Source organism: Oncorhynchus masou, unplaced genomic scaffold (genome assembly GCF_036934945.1).
Source record: "Oncorhynchus masou masou isolate Uvic2021 unplaced genomic scaffold, UVic_Omas_1.1 unplaced_scaffold_1___fragment_2___debris, whole genome shotgun sequence".
NCBI classification, from domain to species: Eukaryota; Metazoa; Chordata; class Actinopteri; order Salmoniformes; family Salmonidae; genus Oncorhynchus; species Oncorhynchus masou.
Genome location: NW_027016523.1, coordinates 324525 through 341706, shown reverse-complemented (window position 1 = coordinate 341706; position 17182 = coordinate 324525). Strand labels below are relative to the sequence as shown.

The 17182-nt window shown below is 42.7% G+C and overlaps 1 protein-coding gene across 2 annotated transcripts in view; it reads left to right on the top strand.

Moving 5' to 3' along the window:
- The window catches only part of LOC135538642 (collagen alpha-1(XII) chain-like), a 72184-nt gene extending 55634 nt beyond the window's left edge, over positions 1–16550 (top strand). For both annotated transcript variants that reach the window (XM_064964515.1, XM_064964514.1), the window contains 17 exons: positions 293–435; positions 951–1060; positions 6284–6442; positions 6794–6871; positions 7746–7832; positions 8397–8450; positions 8984–9079; positions 9436–9489; positions 10736–10789; positions 11228–11281; positions 11757–11828; positions 12167–12202; positions 12283–12349; positions 12450–12632; positions 13374–13451; positions 14819–14989; positions 15418–16550. In XM_064964515.1, the coding sequence (XP_064820587.1) occupies positions 293–435; positions 951–1060; positions 6284–6442; positions 6794–6871; positions 7746–7832; positions 8397–8450; positions 8984–9079; positions 9436–9489; positions 10736–10789; positions 11228–11281; positions 11757–11828; positions 12167–12202; positions 12283–12349; positions 12450–12632; positions 13374–13451; positions 14819–14989; positions 15418–15428 (1507 nt within the window). In that variant the 3' untranslated portion in view covers positions 15429–16550. The remainder of the gene's footprint in view (positions 1–292; positions 436–950; positions 1061–6283; positions 6443–6793; positions 6872–7745; positions 7833–8396; positions 8451–8983; positions 9080–9435; positions 9490–10735; positions 10790–11227; positions 11282–11756; positions 11829–12166; positions 12203–12282; positions 12350–12449; positions 12633–13373; positions 13452–14818; positions 14990–15417) is intronic.
- The last annotated feature ends 632 nt before the right edge of the window (positions 16551–17182 follow it).

Genomic DNA, 17182 nt, shown 5'->3' with positions numbered 1-17182 from the left:
GCCATCTTAATCCAAACAGGTTTTTGTGAACTCTCTTATGTTGCTCAAATATTTATGATTATCTGATGAGCTATACCCACTGGGCACACACTGGTTGAGTCAACGTTTCCATGTCATTTCAATGACATTACGTTGAATCACAGTGGAATAGACTTTTGAATTGACATCTGTGCCCACTGGGTAAACTAGTGATCAGATATTCTCAAGGCTGGTGTCTATGAAGTAGAATCCTTTAGCTCCATGAAAAGAGGTCTGTCATGACACCTGTATCCTGTATTTTTGTTCCTGCCAGGGAGATCCACCCAGAGGGTCTTCCTCCATCCTACACCATAATCCTGCTCTTCCGTCTCCTCCCCGACACCCCCAACCAGGCATTTGATATCTGGCAGATTGCTGACAGCAACAACAACCCTGAGGTTGGGGTCACCGTCAACCGTAAGCCCCCACCATGCTTTGTTTCTCTTATGGGGTAAAGCTGTGGCTGCCCAACAGCTGTGGTCTGATTCCCCTCCTTACTGCATCAGATAATAGTGTTTAGAAACGTAGACCAGTGTAATGACCTGTAGGCCACTACGGTCCATTGATCCTCTGCTGGTAAATGAAGGATAAAGGAGATTTAGACCTCTGAATGCAAAAGCATCAACCCCCAGACTTGGCTGTATCAAGTTCTCTCTCATAGGAAAGTGTTTTGATTTGACGCTGACTTTTACGCTCTGTGCGTATTTCCATGTCCATAAGTGTTCCCTTGTGTGCCTAAGTTTGTGATCAAGTATTGTACCTAAGTATTCGCTAGTTACGTAAGTGTTTAGTTGTTCATAAGTGTTTACTTGTGGGGCTATACAGGGCTATCTCCCCTGTAGCTCACTTTCTGTGTCTGTTTCCATGTGTGTTGCGTGACGTCTCCCTGTAATGTATGGGGGCCATCTGAAACCATCGTTCCCTCTTTTCAGCTTCCAGCAAAACAATCACGTTCTACAACAAGGACACCAGAGGGGAGATCCAGAGAGCCACGTTTAATGAGGATCAAGTGAAGAGAGTTTTCCACGGAAGCTTCCATAAGGTAAACACCATTTCACTTGAATGACATTAAGGTTTGGCAAAGGAATCACATATCTTGGCTTATTTTTTCTGGTTGAATTTCCTGAGGACATACAGATCAGCAATAATCTACAATCATTTGGGATAATTACTTCCAAAACACCAGGGACCAAAGAAGCCTTTTCACATGAATAATGGATTTCTGTGGTAAAATGTTTAGTTTCATGTTCAGGGGAGATTATCCCTGTCTGGGATGTGTACAGTTGATATGGTCACCACCTATGATAGATGTATTTGTCTCTTTCCAGTCTTTATGAGCGGTTATGTGTGTTCACATAGTTGATGTTTCTGTGGATTAGTGTTTTGCCTCATTGAGTTCACCTACTGAGGTGATAATCAATGCCAAGACTAAGGTCTAGCTAGGATCTGGTTACCTACCTCTCACGACATTGAATGCGATATGGATTCGGTGCCAAAGTGGAGTTCAGGCCTTTTTACAATCTGGCGTTTAGCTTTGTTTTCGGAGACTTTAGGCAGTTATTTTGATGAATGGTTTGGAAGGACTATAAATATCTTTCCAAAGGTTGGAGGAGACTTTGGTGACCCATGGTCACCTTGCACAATGTGCAACCAGTTAGCCTAGCGATGGAGGCTTACAGTGTGCTGATTGGCCATTGTCCTGGCGGCGGTCAGGTGGGAATTCCTGAACATTCTGAGGAAGTGGGCTGTTATTGGATCAGTGTTTGTTGTGGTTTACCTCGTTTACAATAAATAAAACATGATACATTGGGAAAATCACCAGGTCGTACTTTTACCACGCAAAACAGAAAGCTAGCTGCGTGTGCCCTATGAAGTATTTTCAAGACTATTTGCTGCTTGAATCGAATAATAATAACAGTAATTTCCTGCTTCAACAAATGGTTTCGAAAAGGCAGAGAAAATCCTCTCAAAGTATAATCACACGCCATGTATGGAGCCTGTGGAATAAACTGATGTAATCAACCAAAAATTCAACAAGGCCAAAGAGACTTACAAACATCTGTAAACATGAATGGAGATATTTGGAGATATATTGCATCTCCTATACTTCACATCTTCCTGCCTCTGAGTCTGGATTCCCATTGCCACCCTGTTACTTTCCTATGGTGGGATTACAATGTCAAGTCTGAGTGGGGGTCATTGAGTACATACCTACAGTCATTAGCCACTCAAGGCTTTTCAACCCTGTTGAAATAACACTACAGGCAATGCCGTAATTGATTTTAAAAGCCCTTGTTTCTCTAGAATGATTTTGTCACATGCCAAGTTTTAAATTCGTCATATAACAGTGTTTCTGACACATTCTGGGTACCGCAAAGTCACAGCAGGAGTAAAGGAGCTCACATGGGGCATCAAACGCGAGGCCCAACTCAAAGCAGGGCACAATATAAAACATCCTCTGTTATGCTCAGCTATCAACAGATGAGAAGGATTTAAACAATGAACGTCAGTATATTTTCATATTATTTTATGAACGGTTCAAGATGTAAGATACATGTAAGATGTAGATGTTATTGTTTCCAATGGACTTGAAGAATATTTCAAGTGTATCCATGTTTCTGAGGGTCCTCCAAAATCACGAGGACCCTCTAGTGTAGTCTACTCTGATCTGACATCAAATGTAATTCCTAAGGTCAATGAGTCCACTCTGAACACTTAAAAGTTATGAGGGAGAATGGTTTGCCCATAGAACCTCAAATGAATGTAGTTTCAGTCAGACCACTAAGCAGCAAAGCTAATTACAGGACAGTGTTATGAATGGGACCCTGGAAAATGTTGGGTCAGGGCTATATCCGATGACGTCAGTGACATCAGCACAATGACATCATCAGAGCTCTAATTGGGTACCAGCCTACATGTCTGTGTTTCTTGTCTATTGCTGTGGTGGTGCCTGCAGTCTGAGTGTTCTGAGTGGCTAGTATGTGGTACTGCGGTTACTGCGCTGAGGGAATAGGAATCTATAGCGGTCTACCTACCGGATTAATTGCTGGACTGGTGCATGTGTATACTGTAGTTACTGACTGGAGTGTATTGTGGTTTCCCAATGGTTCATCCATGGGTGGTTTGGAGTGACCTCAGCGTGTGGCGCTGGAACCTATATGACTAGTGAAGTCAGAAAGGACAGCTGGACTTATACAGCTGTTCCACAAATGCTGAAATGTAGCCCGTAGCATGGATAGTGTTCCCTACCTCAGAGCACTTCATATCTTTTGATATGAACTCAGAATAGATTGTTATGAGACTCATAATGCATTTGAGGTTTTCCCCTCCTCTCGACTATTTCACTCACAAAATGAATTGTTAATTCTAAGATTAGACATGTCCATGGGAAAATATGAGACAATAATCCAAACCAACCCTCATCTTTATTTCTAGTCTGACCCATGCTCTCATTTGAACTATAGTCCTGATGTTTGCCAAGTGTAGTAAAATGTGTAGGGTGTAGCTACTTCATATAGTTTAATAGCAGGGTAAACGTTTTTTCATCAACTCATATATTGTATGTATCATTGGTGCCATTGGGGGTTTTGCATTTTGTTGCGATCAAGTGGAGCTATATTAACGTTTTTAGTGTTTTTTTTGTCATAGCTAGATGTATTCAGTCCACCCACTCTGCAGTTTGCCCATACTTAAAGCCTCACAAATGCAGCTATTATTCTCTGAGAGGACCCAAACTCTCTCAAACTTTCCATTCAGGGATTGGGTGGTTAGGGTTTGCCAGTATTTGCATGCACTCATTGAGAATGAGTGGGAGAAGAGAATTCTCCAAAGAACCCAAGTTGTTTAAAACGTTGGTCTTTGGTCAATCTCTAACTGATACTTTGCCATGGCCCTGACTGCCCTCTTTGTACTCTCGTTACTACAGTGTTTTCTCTGATGCCTTCTTTTAAAAGCCTTCCATTCCGTGAGGTAGTCAAGCAGATTTCATGAAGCATACTACCATTCCAGCCCCAGAGGAAGCCACTCGGAAATGAAATGGTGACTTTACAACCAATGCTAAGCAAGCTCCTTCGGAAGCCTGGGTGGGTATATCCCATTGTCCTCCAGGACTGGACATGGAAGCATAGATGTCTGGAATGATATGGTGGCAGTAGTATACCCAAACTAGGATTTTGTCTCTTCCTGAAAAAAGTTGAGACCTGTGAATGCAATTTAGCTTTGCATCAAAACATTTCAGATATGTCAATCTAATTAAGGAATCCTATCGTAGGTAGTGAGGCTGGATGTGAACTGTGATTTCATGGCGATCAGGGCTCAGGGCGGAGAAAAAGGAGGAGCCGTGAAGACACAGCCAATACTAAGAAAATGGAGTCCGATAGAAATCATGAACGTATGTCAGGGGAATCAGGGGGAAAGAAGGCAACAGAAGCCAAAATATGACTATATGAACTGTTTCTGTACTATGTCTGTGGACTGGACACCTAGCTCTGATACAGCCTACCTTATGGTGTCTACAGTATACCAATGGGAGAATGGAGTGCTGAGAAAGAGATGTGTCCAAGATGTGTCAATGTCCAGAAGAGCTACGGGCAGAGGAAGGGAGGATTAATTGAGTGTAATTGTGACTTGGCTGGTCACGGTGGAAGTCGAGGTCTGGTCTGACTTGACTCCTGTGGTTTTTGATCCATTCAGAAGATGTTAATCATCTGTGTCAGTGTGATGGTTTTCTCAGGCTTTTGTTAGAGAATGGGCCATTGTGCGATTCAATGATTGGGTTCCAATTGAATAAGCTTCCTGTTCACCAACATCAGCCTATTTCAGTTGATGGAATTCTATTTTGCTTTCAAATGGTGAGAGAAAACACTGACCGTTTTATGGTGAAGCCTAATTTTCCAGTAATATTTCCCAGTAATGTATAAGTTTGCATTCTTTGCACTTGCAGTACATCATTGAGCGTTATTTTTGGTAAGCCCACAAGTGCATCATAGTATCTATGTCCATGCCAGGATCCTGAGGTATCAGTCCCCTCTCCTGTGGTTGGCCAGATAGTCTGTTCTCTTGCCAAGAAAGTCCACTGTACATTTTGTGAGTGGTTGCCAAGTGCAGTTGTTATTGCTCTATTGGACAGTAATGTTAGCCTGCTCTCTCTGTCAGGGTGAAAGCTTGTCAGACTGTTTAAAAAAAAATGCAACTGCACAGGAAACTATGTAAAGTGTAGCACTTTTGATGGGTTACCGCAAACAACATCATTTCAAAGGCCCATATTCTGACAGTGTGTGTTGTTTCATATATAGCCATAGCTTGTTTAATCTTTTAGATTTTTTTTATGTTCTGACATCAACTTTCTTCCAAGGGACCTACAACCAGAATGTTCTTATGTGATTCTAAGCCATTGCCTCACCTCCTTACTCCATTTGCACACACTGTATATAGATGTTTCTATTTTGTTAATAGACTGTACTTTTGTTTATCCCATGTGTAACTCTGTGTTGTTGTTTTTTGTCGCACTGCTTTGCTTTATCTTGGCCAGGTCGCAGTTGTAAATGAGAACTTGTTCTCAACTGGCCTACCTGGTTAAATAAAGGTGAAATAAAATATATATATATAATAACTTAATTATAAGGAGGACTGAATAACAAATCATGTTAATAGTGGTGATTTAGTGAAATACAGTATCAGCATCTTAATAAACATCAATTTCGACTCCACATGGGTTCAACTGGGTTCTTTGTTTCAAATCAAATCAAAAAAACAAAACAAAAAAGTAGTTTATGTTACGAGACTATCGAATCGTGTTCCTTATTAGATCTTTCCATTGTAGAGAGAGGCTCTTTTTAACAGGGAAATGGCATGTGAAAAACTCTGGACATTCTCAGTATCTTACGCAAGCCTGGATGTCCAAACATTGTAATGAGATAATAATAATAACATGGTGGGTGCTTATATTTGGCCTGCTTCACTTTGGAAATGTGTCTTTTTTTTTACATTTCCCAACTCCCCCTGAGACGCCCTCTGAGTGTATAGGGTCACGGCCAGGGTCTGCCATTATCAAGGTGACCCTGGAGCAATTAGGGTTAAGTGCCTTGCTCAAGGGCACATCGACTGATTTTTCACCTTGTCGGCTCAGGGATTCAAACTAGCGTTTTGTTGGTTACTGGCCCAACGCTCTAACCGCTAGACTACCTGCCACCCGTTGCTGTCGTAGTTCATATTGGGATTAGAGTGGTCTTGACTAATAATCCTCCTCTTCCTCCTCCTGCTACAGCTTCACATCAGTGTTTCTCCCGAGAGGGTCAAACTGAACGTGGACTGCCAGGAGGTGGCAGAGAAACCCATCAAGGAGGCCAACAACATCTCCACAGACGGCTATGAGGTGCTGGGAAAGATGGCCAAGTCAGGAGGATCAAAAAGGGAGTCGGCAACGGTGAGTGGAAAATGTACAACACTTATTCAAACTGGAAAACCCCTAAGGAAATGCATCCGTCACTCACACACAAACTATTGGTGTTAAGTGTGAAGTGCAAAGTGCCCAGGTTTTACACCTAGCTCCTCATCTGCTGATGCTCAAGTAAGAGCTACAACTCAGCCATTGCTGGAGGAATGAAAGACGCTGCTCTCTCTCATCTCACCTGTGCTCCAGCTCTCTGTGGGTGCCGGTCTGTGTCTGGAGCCGTGCCGTGTTGAGTCCTCAGCGCTGGAGCTCAATGGAAGCCATGTGTAACGCCCATCTGTGTTCTAATCTCTCTTTTTCTCCTCTCTCTGTTCTGTTGTGCAGTTCCAGCTCCAGATGTTTGATATTGTGTGCAGCTTGAGCTGGACCAGCAGAGACAAATGTTGTGACCTCCCGGCCACGGTAAGAGCAGTTTCGCCGTGGACGGCCTTCTAGTAAAGGCCTCATACCTGTACAGTACCATCAAACCTTTGGCACTTTGACTCGCCCTCTAGCACGTACTATAAGTTAAGAGAGCCATTACATTCTTCCGTGCATGCATGTGTTAGAGGTTATGTGTTATTTCTAAAGTGTGCACGTGCTGTATAGACTTTGTCTGAAGCCTAGCTGGGGAAAAGTTTCAAATGAAATGATTGCGTTGGCATGCCTGAATAGACCATTGTATTCCTCTTTAACTGGATTAATCTGTGTACAGTTTTACAATTCCCGTCCCACCAAAACAACTGGTCCTTTTGATCATGTGGTGAACAGATGAATCATAGTACTCATCTGTGATATGTTTATTACCAGATGCATGTGCACTTACTTACTTGACTGTAGCCAATTACCCATCTCTCCCTCTCTGTGTAATTTGCATGAAATATTCATATATCGTGGCAAAGAAGCCTGTGTTGTGTAAGATGTCACATATTTCCTTCCACAAAACAGTTGGGTTTCAGTTGTCAAAGAGTATTTGTGTGTAGACCATGCATTCCACTAGTCATATTTCAGTATGCACACCAGTATTATAAAAACTTGATCAGCTTTTCTAATGGGTTTCCTTAAGGAAAACTTCAAGGCACCATTTTATGGTTTGGGTTGTCAGAGCAGTGGCACTCATTTTCACTACAGATACTCCTATCTGCGCGTATCTGTATTTTGTGGGTTACCAGAAAGGCCCACAGATGTCACGAGATGCCCAATGGGTCATACTATCAATATTGTATTTCAGTCAAGTATTTTTTACATTCTCATTATCTTCCTTTCCCTCCCCCTCTCCTTCCTTTCTGCATTGCAGAGAGATGAGCTCAAGTGCCCGGCTCTTCCCCACGCGTGCACATGTGCACAGGACAGTGTCGGCCCTCCGGGGCCACCCGGCCCCTCGGTAAAGACATTAACCATCCCTCCATACCTCCATTTCACCTTGTCTTGGGGCAGGGTTCTCTCTACTTCAGTCTGTCCTCGCCTGGCAGCAAAGCTCTCTGTCTACTCTCTTATATAATGATGATGATGATACCACTCTGTCTCCACTACGATGATGTGGACATATAGGAATAGTGTTACAGGGGTATTATTTTTTTCTTCATAATTGTTGCCGTGCTCTAACGTTTAAGCATGTGGATATTAGAGTGGGGACATCCCTCATGTGAGTGTCTGTGTTTTTCCCATGGAAAACGAAAGAGAGGGGGATGAGATGAATGGCGTGAGATGAGGTGTGGGCTATCAGGCTTAGAGATGTGTCAAAAGATAAATGCCCATCTGACAAAATAAAAACCCAGGAAAAACCTTGAAGAGGAGTCTGGAATATGTATGCTTCACTTTGCAACCTCACTTACTTCAGGGGATTCCTGGAGGCTTGGGGTTTAGGTCTGGAAGTAGCTCCTGTTGTGGGGATGGCTCTGATTCTCCGTCTCTGACTCTGTCTTTCATTCTGTCTTGACTTTCCCAGGGTGGACCAGGTACTAAAGGACCCAGAGGAGAAAGAGGAGACTCAGGCCCAACTGTAAGTCAAGATTTTGGATCATTATCAAGCCATTTAACACTCATTTGGATCCAGAGTGATTAATGAGTCTGAGTCATTGTATATTATGGTGTTGTGTGGTCCGAGCCACAATCAAACGTTGAATCAAGCCATATCCAACTGAGCTAACTCGGCTACAGTCCAAGGCCCAACTCATTTACAGTAAAGCAGAGTTCAGCATAATGCAGTAGGGATCTCCAAGCAGTTACCACTGAACAGTACAGTCCACCATTTGCATGCCCCATCAGACAAAACAGATTGCTCACATCTGAACTCACTTATTGAATGTACTGTATATTCTTCAGCTTGATTTGTACTGTGTATTTCTCCCCAGTTTGATTTACGGAGGCCAGTGTCGAGAGGTCTGATGAGAAATAGAACTTGTTTCTCACCAACAGTTCATTCTCATTCTCTCAGCCCTGCTGTGGAGAGGTCTACAGGGAGATATGGTGTGAATAGTTTAGTTTAAAAGTAATGGGACTATGTTTGGTTTTGTCATTCCGCTTCTACCATAGGGTTCAATGGGCCCCCGTGGAGAACAAGGACTTCCAGGACAATCCGGACCTCCAGGTCCACAAGGCCCTAACGGCTTGTCTCTGCCAGGAGAACCTGTAAGTAACACCCCCTTAGATTGCGAGGAAAACTAAACTATGTTTAGTGAACATAAAAATACAATTGCAACCGTCACTGCAGCTATCCTTCATCTGGAATGTTCTGTTGGATTCACAGTGTGTGGGGACTGTACGACGTCCTCCCTGACTTATGATTTACACACACAGTCACCGAGTGTTAATATCCTATTTATTCTAGAACGTTCTTCCTTTAGAAATTCTCCTAAAGCTGGGCTGTAAATTCACTCTCAGTTACAGACTACATGACAATGAGAAACACCAGATCCCTGTAGTTGTTCAGGGTTGGACTTTCCTTTGTACTCATAGTTCTAATCCTCCACTCTTCGTCTTCTCAGGGACGCCCCGGACCAAAGGGAGATCCCGGAGACTCAGGCCTGCCTGGGCTGAAAGTGAGTACAGCTCTCTTTTTCATTAGCTGTGGTTTGGAACAGGAAACCGGAGGCGATTCACTGAGAGAAACATTGCTACTGGAGCCTGGAATCTGTCCACATGGCAACGCTGCAAACACTTTCAAAGTAGGAGGTAGACCATACAGTCCCCAGAGTGGGGTATACTCTCTAATCAACCTGCTGTTTGACACTCAGTGGACGGCCACCAGTTAAGAAATTATGGGAAACAGAATGGTCTTGCCAATGGGAGTGGAGGATTGATATGAACTGTACATGTTGGTGTAGGCCGCCATTGTAAATAAGAATTTGTTCTTAATTGACTTTCCCAGTTAAATAAAGAAATAAAAAAGGTTTAAAAACAAATTACACTACTGTCCTGCAACTGCACTTACTCTAAACCCTGTAGTCAAGGCCAAAAAAGGTATTTGCAGACTATTCGTGGCTCTACTTGGGTACCACTAATTGGATTTAAATAGCTGGGAAAGAATGTGTTGAGAAGACGAACAACCTCAGCATTGGATGAGTAAATCCTTCAAGGTTGCCAATGACCACATGATTATGTTCTCAAAGTGTATGTGGAGCCTTCATTGCATCAAAAGCCCTAAGAGCGATTTGTGGAGACAATGGGACTAAAGGTCAAGAGTTTTTCCTTGGAAGATATCCTACTTCTTCTCATAGATGGACTCCTTGCCCATCTGAGAAGGGGACCACAACATACTGTGATAATTCTTTGGTACTGGTCCTCCACACAACATCCACCACGGCCAGGGACTTTACTGAAAACTCCAGTGCTGAATGATCGGAGGGATTATTCTGTAACGTCAGTAATGAGCATCATTTACGTAGTCATTCGCATCCCATCAAGGGTGACTTTATTTTGGGAATATGAGACTCCCCTGAACCCTAACAATTACCCTGCGAAGTTATGAATACTAAAGAAACATTTTGTTGAGAGTTTCTCATTGCGTTATGATTACGGCTATAGCAGCCTTGTCTGTCAAAAGCTCCTGTTAACAACATGCATTTCAACAGCCAATACACGTATCCTAAGGTACTGGCACTAAGATGCATCAGCTAAGTGCATCATGTTCTCACTAAATCACAGGGAACCTAGAGAGAAACAGAGAGAAAACGAGTACCTTTCTGGCAATATGAAAATGCAATTATGGGCCATTTGGGACAAGTCCGATGTGGGTGTGTTATTACTGGTTATCACAGTTTGATTGAGTGTGTTGTGTTCCTGCAGGGTCCTGCTGGTGCTGCTGGTCCTATGGGTTCTGTTGGACCAGGTGGAGTGAGGGTAAGATCTGCCTCTCTGGACCTCTACACAGAGCATGCTTAGTGTACCCACCCCATTGAAAGGCCATGAATCGAGCCAGCACCTACTTAAGCATGTGATCACCTACTTAACTCAAAGTGTGCAGTTAAAATGTTGTGTGCTCATAGTATTCTGTTGCATGTTAATGATGTTACTACCCTTGTCAGATGACGTAGTTTGGCTCCGTAGGATGGGTGCAGTAAAATACACGACATTGGTCGCTAGGGAGATCAGAGAGGTCCTGGTTTATTTCACTAAATCTTTATATACTCATCTCTTGGAACGACAACATAACTTGGAAACAACAGCAACTTTATACCAACAACTTAAGGACTGCAACTAAAACTTAATGCCAACTTCTTTATAATGAAGTGTAACTTTTATTGTTGCCTGTTTGTGATTGCCCATCTTTTTCCCCAGGGACCACCAGGGAAGGAAGGACCCTCGGGACCTAGAGGCCCAACGGGACCGATGGTGAGTACTGGATTTCAGTCAAGAGAAGTAAACCTCCTGGGAGTGTCTTTTAATACCTGATAGTGAGCCTGTTAGTTAGCCTGCAGCACGTGGTCAAAACACAGACAAACTCAGTCCTTCAGTAAGTATTGACGATCAAGCATGCATCTCATTCCCTATACTCTGGTGGAGGCCTGCCTCCAGTTAATGAATGGCTACACCATTCCAATAGGAAGAGGGCCTACTTTACCATAAGGACTGATCTGAGGACTGTTAAGCATCCTATCCCTGTTGGCAGTGTTTCCACCCATTTTAGTGTTCTTGGCACAGTATACTGTATGGTGCCTTGACTGTGGCTATACAACACAATATAAGGCTGGACCGTATTATATAACATGTTGCTTAACAGAGACCGGGAGTGGCTGTTGTTCTTGTATTTACTCCTTGGTAACTTTGGTGGATGTAACAATAACGCTGTTATCGTTCCATCATCCAGGGAAGCCCAGGATCTCCAGGAAACACAGGAAACACAGGCAACCAAGGAAAACCAGGAGACACAGGAAACCCAGTATGTACAAATACAAGTGGTCATATGGTGATTTGCATGGGTCATCAAGGAGGCAATGGCCAAGATGTGCCAAAATAGTGCAGAATTTCCTCCCACTCCTGAAATGAAGTTCTAAACTTCATTTGTGGAAGATTGAAGGGATGGCTTGGTTAAAAACAAGGGAAACTACAACAGTTGATTGCATTGTGTCTTGGATTTTACTCTGGTTCTGACTGGATGAACGTATTCGGAACATTTACCCCTGATTGCTTTCGATTCAGTTGGAAAACGTTGCAAATCTCAATCAAATGAATGCCATTCCTGTTATTGAGAAAATCCATGTTTCTTTTCCTTCACAGGGATTGGCTGGAATAAAGGGAGAAAAGGGAGAGAGGGTATGTACTGTATCTTTGGACACTTCATAACTTTCAAGAGTAGCATTACCTTGTCTCACCAAAATGTGTCTGTTTTCCAGGGAGACTTTGCATCTCAAAATCTGATGCGCTCCATCGCCAGACAAGTTTGCGAACAGCTTGTGAACAGTGAGTGGCCGTTTAGAACTTCATAAGCCAGCATTGGTTGGGTACACAAACACACACTGGATTCATTGTCTGACGTCATATCTTTATTCATTCCTCTCAGGTCAGATGAGCAGAATTGATAATATGATCAACCAGATCCCCACTGGTTACCGTAGCAACAACCCGGGCCCTGCCGGCCCCGCTGGTCCTGCCGGCAACACGGGTCCCCCTGGAGAACCTGGACAGACTGGCCGAAACGGTTTCCCTGGAAACTCCGGCTTACCTGGAAACCAAGGAGAGAGAGGTGAGTGTGATATGTGTTGTTTTTTTGTTTGCCTGTTGTATTACTTCCTGTCTGTTTTTGGATGGCTAGAAAGTAAATGACAAGTTCTGCAGAGATGCAGAACTTCAAGTTGTGACTTACATGTAGGACACAGTCTGTGCTCTTGTTCATCCCATGTAACCTCATAGCAAATCATCTGGAGTAGCATTGAAACTTTTACAATGATGGTATAATTAGTGTAGCAGTGTAGCCTAGTGGTTAGAGCATTGGACTAGTAACCGAAAGGTTGTAAGTTCAAAATCCCCGAGCTGACAAGGTACAAAATCTGACGTTCTGCCCCTGAACAGGCAGTTAACCCACTGTTCCTAGGCCGTCATTGAAAATAAGAATTTGTTCTTAACTGACTTGCCTGGTTAAATAAAGGTAAAAAAATAAAAAATAAAATAAAAAAATAATGACGAGCTCAAAGATCAAATGGCAGTTTTGATTGCAAGTGATTGTGCAAAACCTCCATCTACAGTAGGCTGAACATATGGGGTTGATGTTGGAACCTGACATCATGCTAAGACCTGATGGTCATCTGTCATCATGTTTCACTTCCTACAGTAAATCTGATCTATGCTACAATTTCCTCCATCCTCAAACGTGCTCATTTGTGGTTTCAAGAGCAGTTATTTTCTGTTACAGATACATTGTACTGTACAATGGGACCTTTTGTCATTGCTAATAACCCGTTCTCTGTGTCTGATTGTGTTGTTGCAGGGACGCCAGGAGAGAAGGGCGAGAGAGGATCCCCTGGAACAGGACAGAGAGGACAGAGAGGACTCAGTGGTCCGCCTGGTAAGACCTCGGACATCACTTCTTAAGTACAATAACCTATTGCACAACTATGCCTCTTCCAAGGCCCCCCCCCCATCTCACTAGAAGTCATGGACCATTAATGCAAGGCCCTGACTCTGTAATTCAGCTCATGTACCTTAACAACGAGGCATGGAACATAAGAATATTCACACATATTTACTCTAAACGGTCATTTTCAACAGCTGGAGACAATATGTTCCCATTCATTAGTTCCTGATCTACAGTTTGAATCTAGTTTCACCATGGCAGCCATTTGTTCTACATCCTTTACTTGGACCTCTCTTTGTGACCTTTAGAACTCCTCCCAGTGCGATCTAAATGACAGACCTGAGGGGCAGGCCAAGATTTGCCTAGCTGTGTCTCAAGAACCTTCGTTTGGGCTGCTGTGCTTCATAAATTCTTAGTGAACGATCAAATGTTTTTCCAGCAAAACACTTCTCCTTTCTAGAGATAATATATGTTTCTTCTTCATGGCATCGGTTCGCACAGATGTGTTCACACGTTTTCCAAGGGGATTAAAGTTCCTCTTGATCAACATACCACAAGTCTGACGATGCAAGATCGACATACAGTAATATACATCAAATGACTGAGGGCCTGGGTCTATTTCTGAATGAAGGATGTAACATGTGCTGATGCATTATAGCTGCTATTTTCTATAATCAAAACAATCTTACTCCTAGCTCTAATCATTCACCAGTGATCCCAAACCCATTCTAGAAATGGCTGAGGATTAGTCTCTAATAGCCGTCTTATTCAATGTTGATATTATTCTATCTTCATAGAGGCCCCTTTAACATAGCATTCCCCTTTAATTGAAATTCAGCATGTGAAGGCCCTGAGTCCCCAGAAGCTTTCCTATCACGGGCTAGTGGAGATATCAGGCCAGTCATTGATGTCTACTTTTCCCCTTCAGTCGAACACTGCCAAGTCTGTTTCTGTGAATGAAGTGAGACAACCTAGCAGCAGAGGGAGGAAGGTAGCTAGCAATGATTACTCATTGTTGAGTATGGAGAATCAGATTTTTGTACAATGAGCATTGCTTTGGTGGCTCCTTCATTGACAACACATGTGCTCACTTAAGAGCGCGAGAGAGAGTGGGGGGAAATTCCATCCTTGGTTTGTACTGTCTAGACAGACTGGGGCAGGGGGTAACTCCACAGTCTGACTGGCTTGCTTTTTTTCAGACTTTTAATTGAGCTGTCTAAATATCTAAATTACAGTGGTAGAAACCAATCCCCCCCACTTCCAGTTGCGAATTAAGGGTAATGTCAGTGGGGTTTCGCTCTGAGTCTGAGTATTCGTTATTTAATTCCCATACCCTACCTTCCTTTATCTAATCCCAGGGCCACCAGGTGAGGCTCGGACTGGCCCCACAGGTACTACGGGCTCTGCTGGGCCTCGTGGCCCTCCTGGTCGCCAGGGAACCCCAGGAGTGAGGGGACCACCCGGGCCCCCTGGCTACTGTGACTCCTCCCAGTGTGTTGGCATTCCTTACAATGGACAAGGCTACCCAGGTATGTCCACGACTGACTGAATCTCTATCTGCATGGCAGGATAGCTGAATACATAGTGAATGTACGAATGTAACGTATGCACACAAATGTATATACAACTTACAGAGAGATACTGTACTCAACAGCTAACTTTCTGCTCTGGTTCAATGTATGGAGACCATGGGTTTCAAGGGTTTTTAACAACAGTGCAATGTTGATATTCAGTATAAGTACCCAGTTCCTATTGATCCAACAAATGTTATGCAAATGGAACAGTGGATTTATCATAGTGCCCACGACAGGCTTTTCACAACATTATAAACCCTTTACTTCCAAGGTCTCAATATGTTTGTCATAAAGTTAATTTTCATAATAGCATGTAAAACAAATAGAAATGGCAAATAACTTTCTCCAACAGAGAGATCTAACCCCGTTTGAACTGTTTCCAGGTCGGTCCTAGTAAACTTTCTAAGCCGCCTTACACTTTGAAGTCCTGTTTCTGAGATGTTAGCTCACTGGCTAATGACCCCGTAAGGATAACCATCGTGGACATAACGAATGAACAACATTAAAAACCCAAAACGAGAAAGAAAGGAGTGGACTGGCACTAACACCACTTTACAGCTTCTATCAGACAAGCTGCAGAGATGGCAACCCTACTGGCCTGTTTGCATCTTGAGCAAAAACCCCAGCAAACTGAGAGAGAGAGAGAGCTTCTCTGCGCAGGAAGGAGCATGTAAAAAAAACCACTCGGAAAAAAAAAACCTACTCATAAATTGGATCTCATAACAAAAGAACAACAGTGTTAACATGGAGACGTGATATCTGTAAATAAACTAATTGTGCCTTGTAAATTATGTTTGAACCACACAATCCACTAAAATCAGTTGACATCTGTATTGAGCTCGTGCCTTATAACCCCTCTTCCTACTGACTTACTTCCAGCATAACCCTCTGTTTTATTATGATGCCTGAGTGATTTACACAGCTTGTACTCCCATCCAAACTGAGGCATGTGCCATTTGTACATTTAATAATGATGTTCTTTGTATGTTTGCCTAATCTATGCTAAATGTGATTTTCTTGCCATTTTCTTCATTTTAAACAAAAAACACATATATATATATATATACACACCATATATTCCTTTGCTGTAGAACATGTGTTTTCTAATACCTCAGTGGGTTTTAGGACTGGCAAAGGGATATAGGCAAGAGCTAGACACCAGTGGCAGTGTCGTCTTAGTGTTTTGATGCAAATTCCATCCCAGCTTTATTACTCTTTATTTGGGGTATGTGTTCAATATGGCTTATAGTTGTCAATAACATTAAGTGCTAGAGTGCATGGAATCACTATCATTCTTAGAAACGGAGCATTTAACAGATAAATAACAGTTCTTAGGTCCAGTTCTTCGGTCCATATTTAGGAGATGTTTAGGTTGTACATTGTGCATATCAAGTCTCAGACTACCAACTAAAGTCCTGTTTGATTGGCCAACGGCTACGAGCTCGATCCTGAAACCTACATAGTCCCTATACTCGAGGAAGAATCGGAAGACGGATCTGAGGCTATGCAGTCGCCTGGTTACTCACGAAACCAGAGAGGAAAGAGGTCACTATCAAGAGATGATGCAGAGAGGATATCACAATAAACAAAAAACGAAAAAAAGAATTCTTATCTTGAATTGATCTACGTTTTTACATGAGCGAGTATCAGTGAAACTCAGATAATAAAACCTATGGGTTTGATCCCCCTAGCTTTATTGTGCATATCTTTACGCATAAACAAGCTAAGTTTAGGAAGATTAAGTGAAAAATATAAAGAATCTAGACACTACTTCATTACAAATCTGTGTGCTTGCTAACTGTTCCCTTAAGTGTCTCTGCTTGTAATATAACTGCATGAAGTGTTTATTAGAGTCCAATGTTTAATGCAATAATCATGTCAAAGTCGGCAAATACATTGGGGGAAGTATACAGAGGCAAGAAAACGTATGTGAACCCTTTGGAATTAACTGGATTTCTGCATAAATTGGTCATCAAATGTGATCTGATCTTCATCTAAGTCACAACAATAGACAAACACAGTCGACTTAAACTAGTAACACACAAACAACGATACGTTTTCATGTCTTTATTGAACACACCGTATAAACATTCACAGTGCAGGGCGGGAAAAGGATGTGAACCCTTGGATTTAATAACTGGTTGGCCC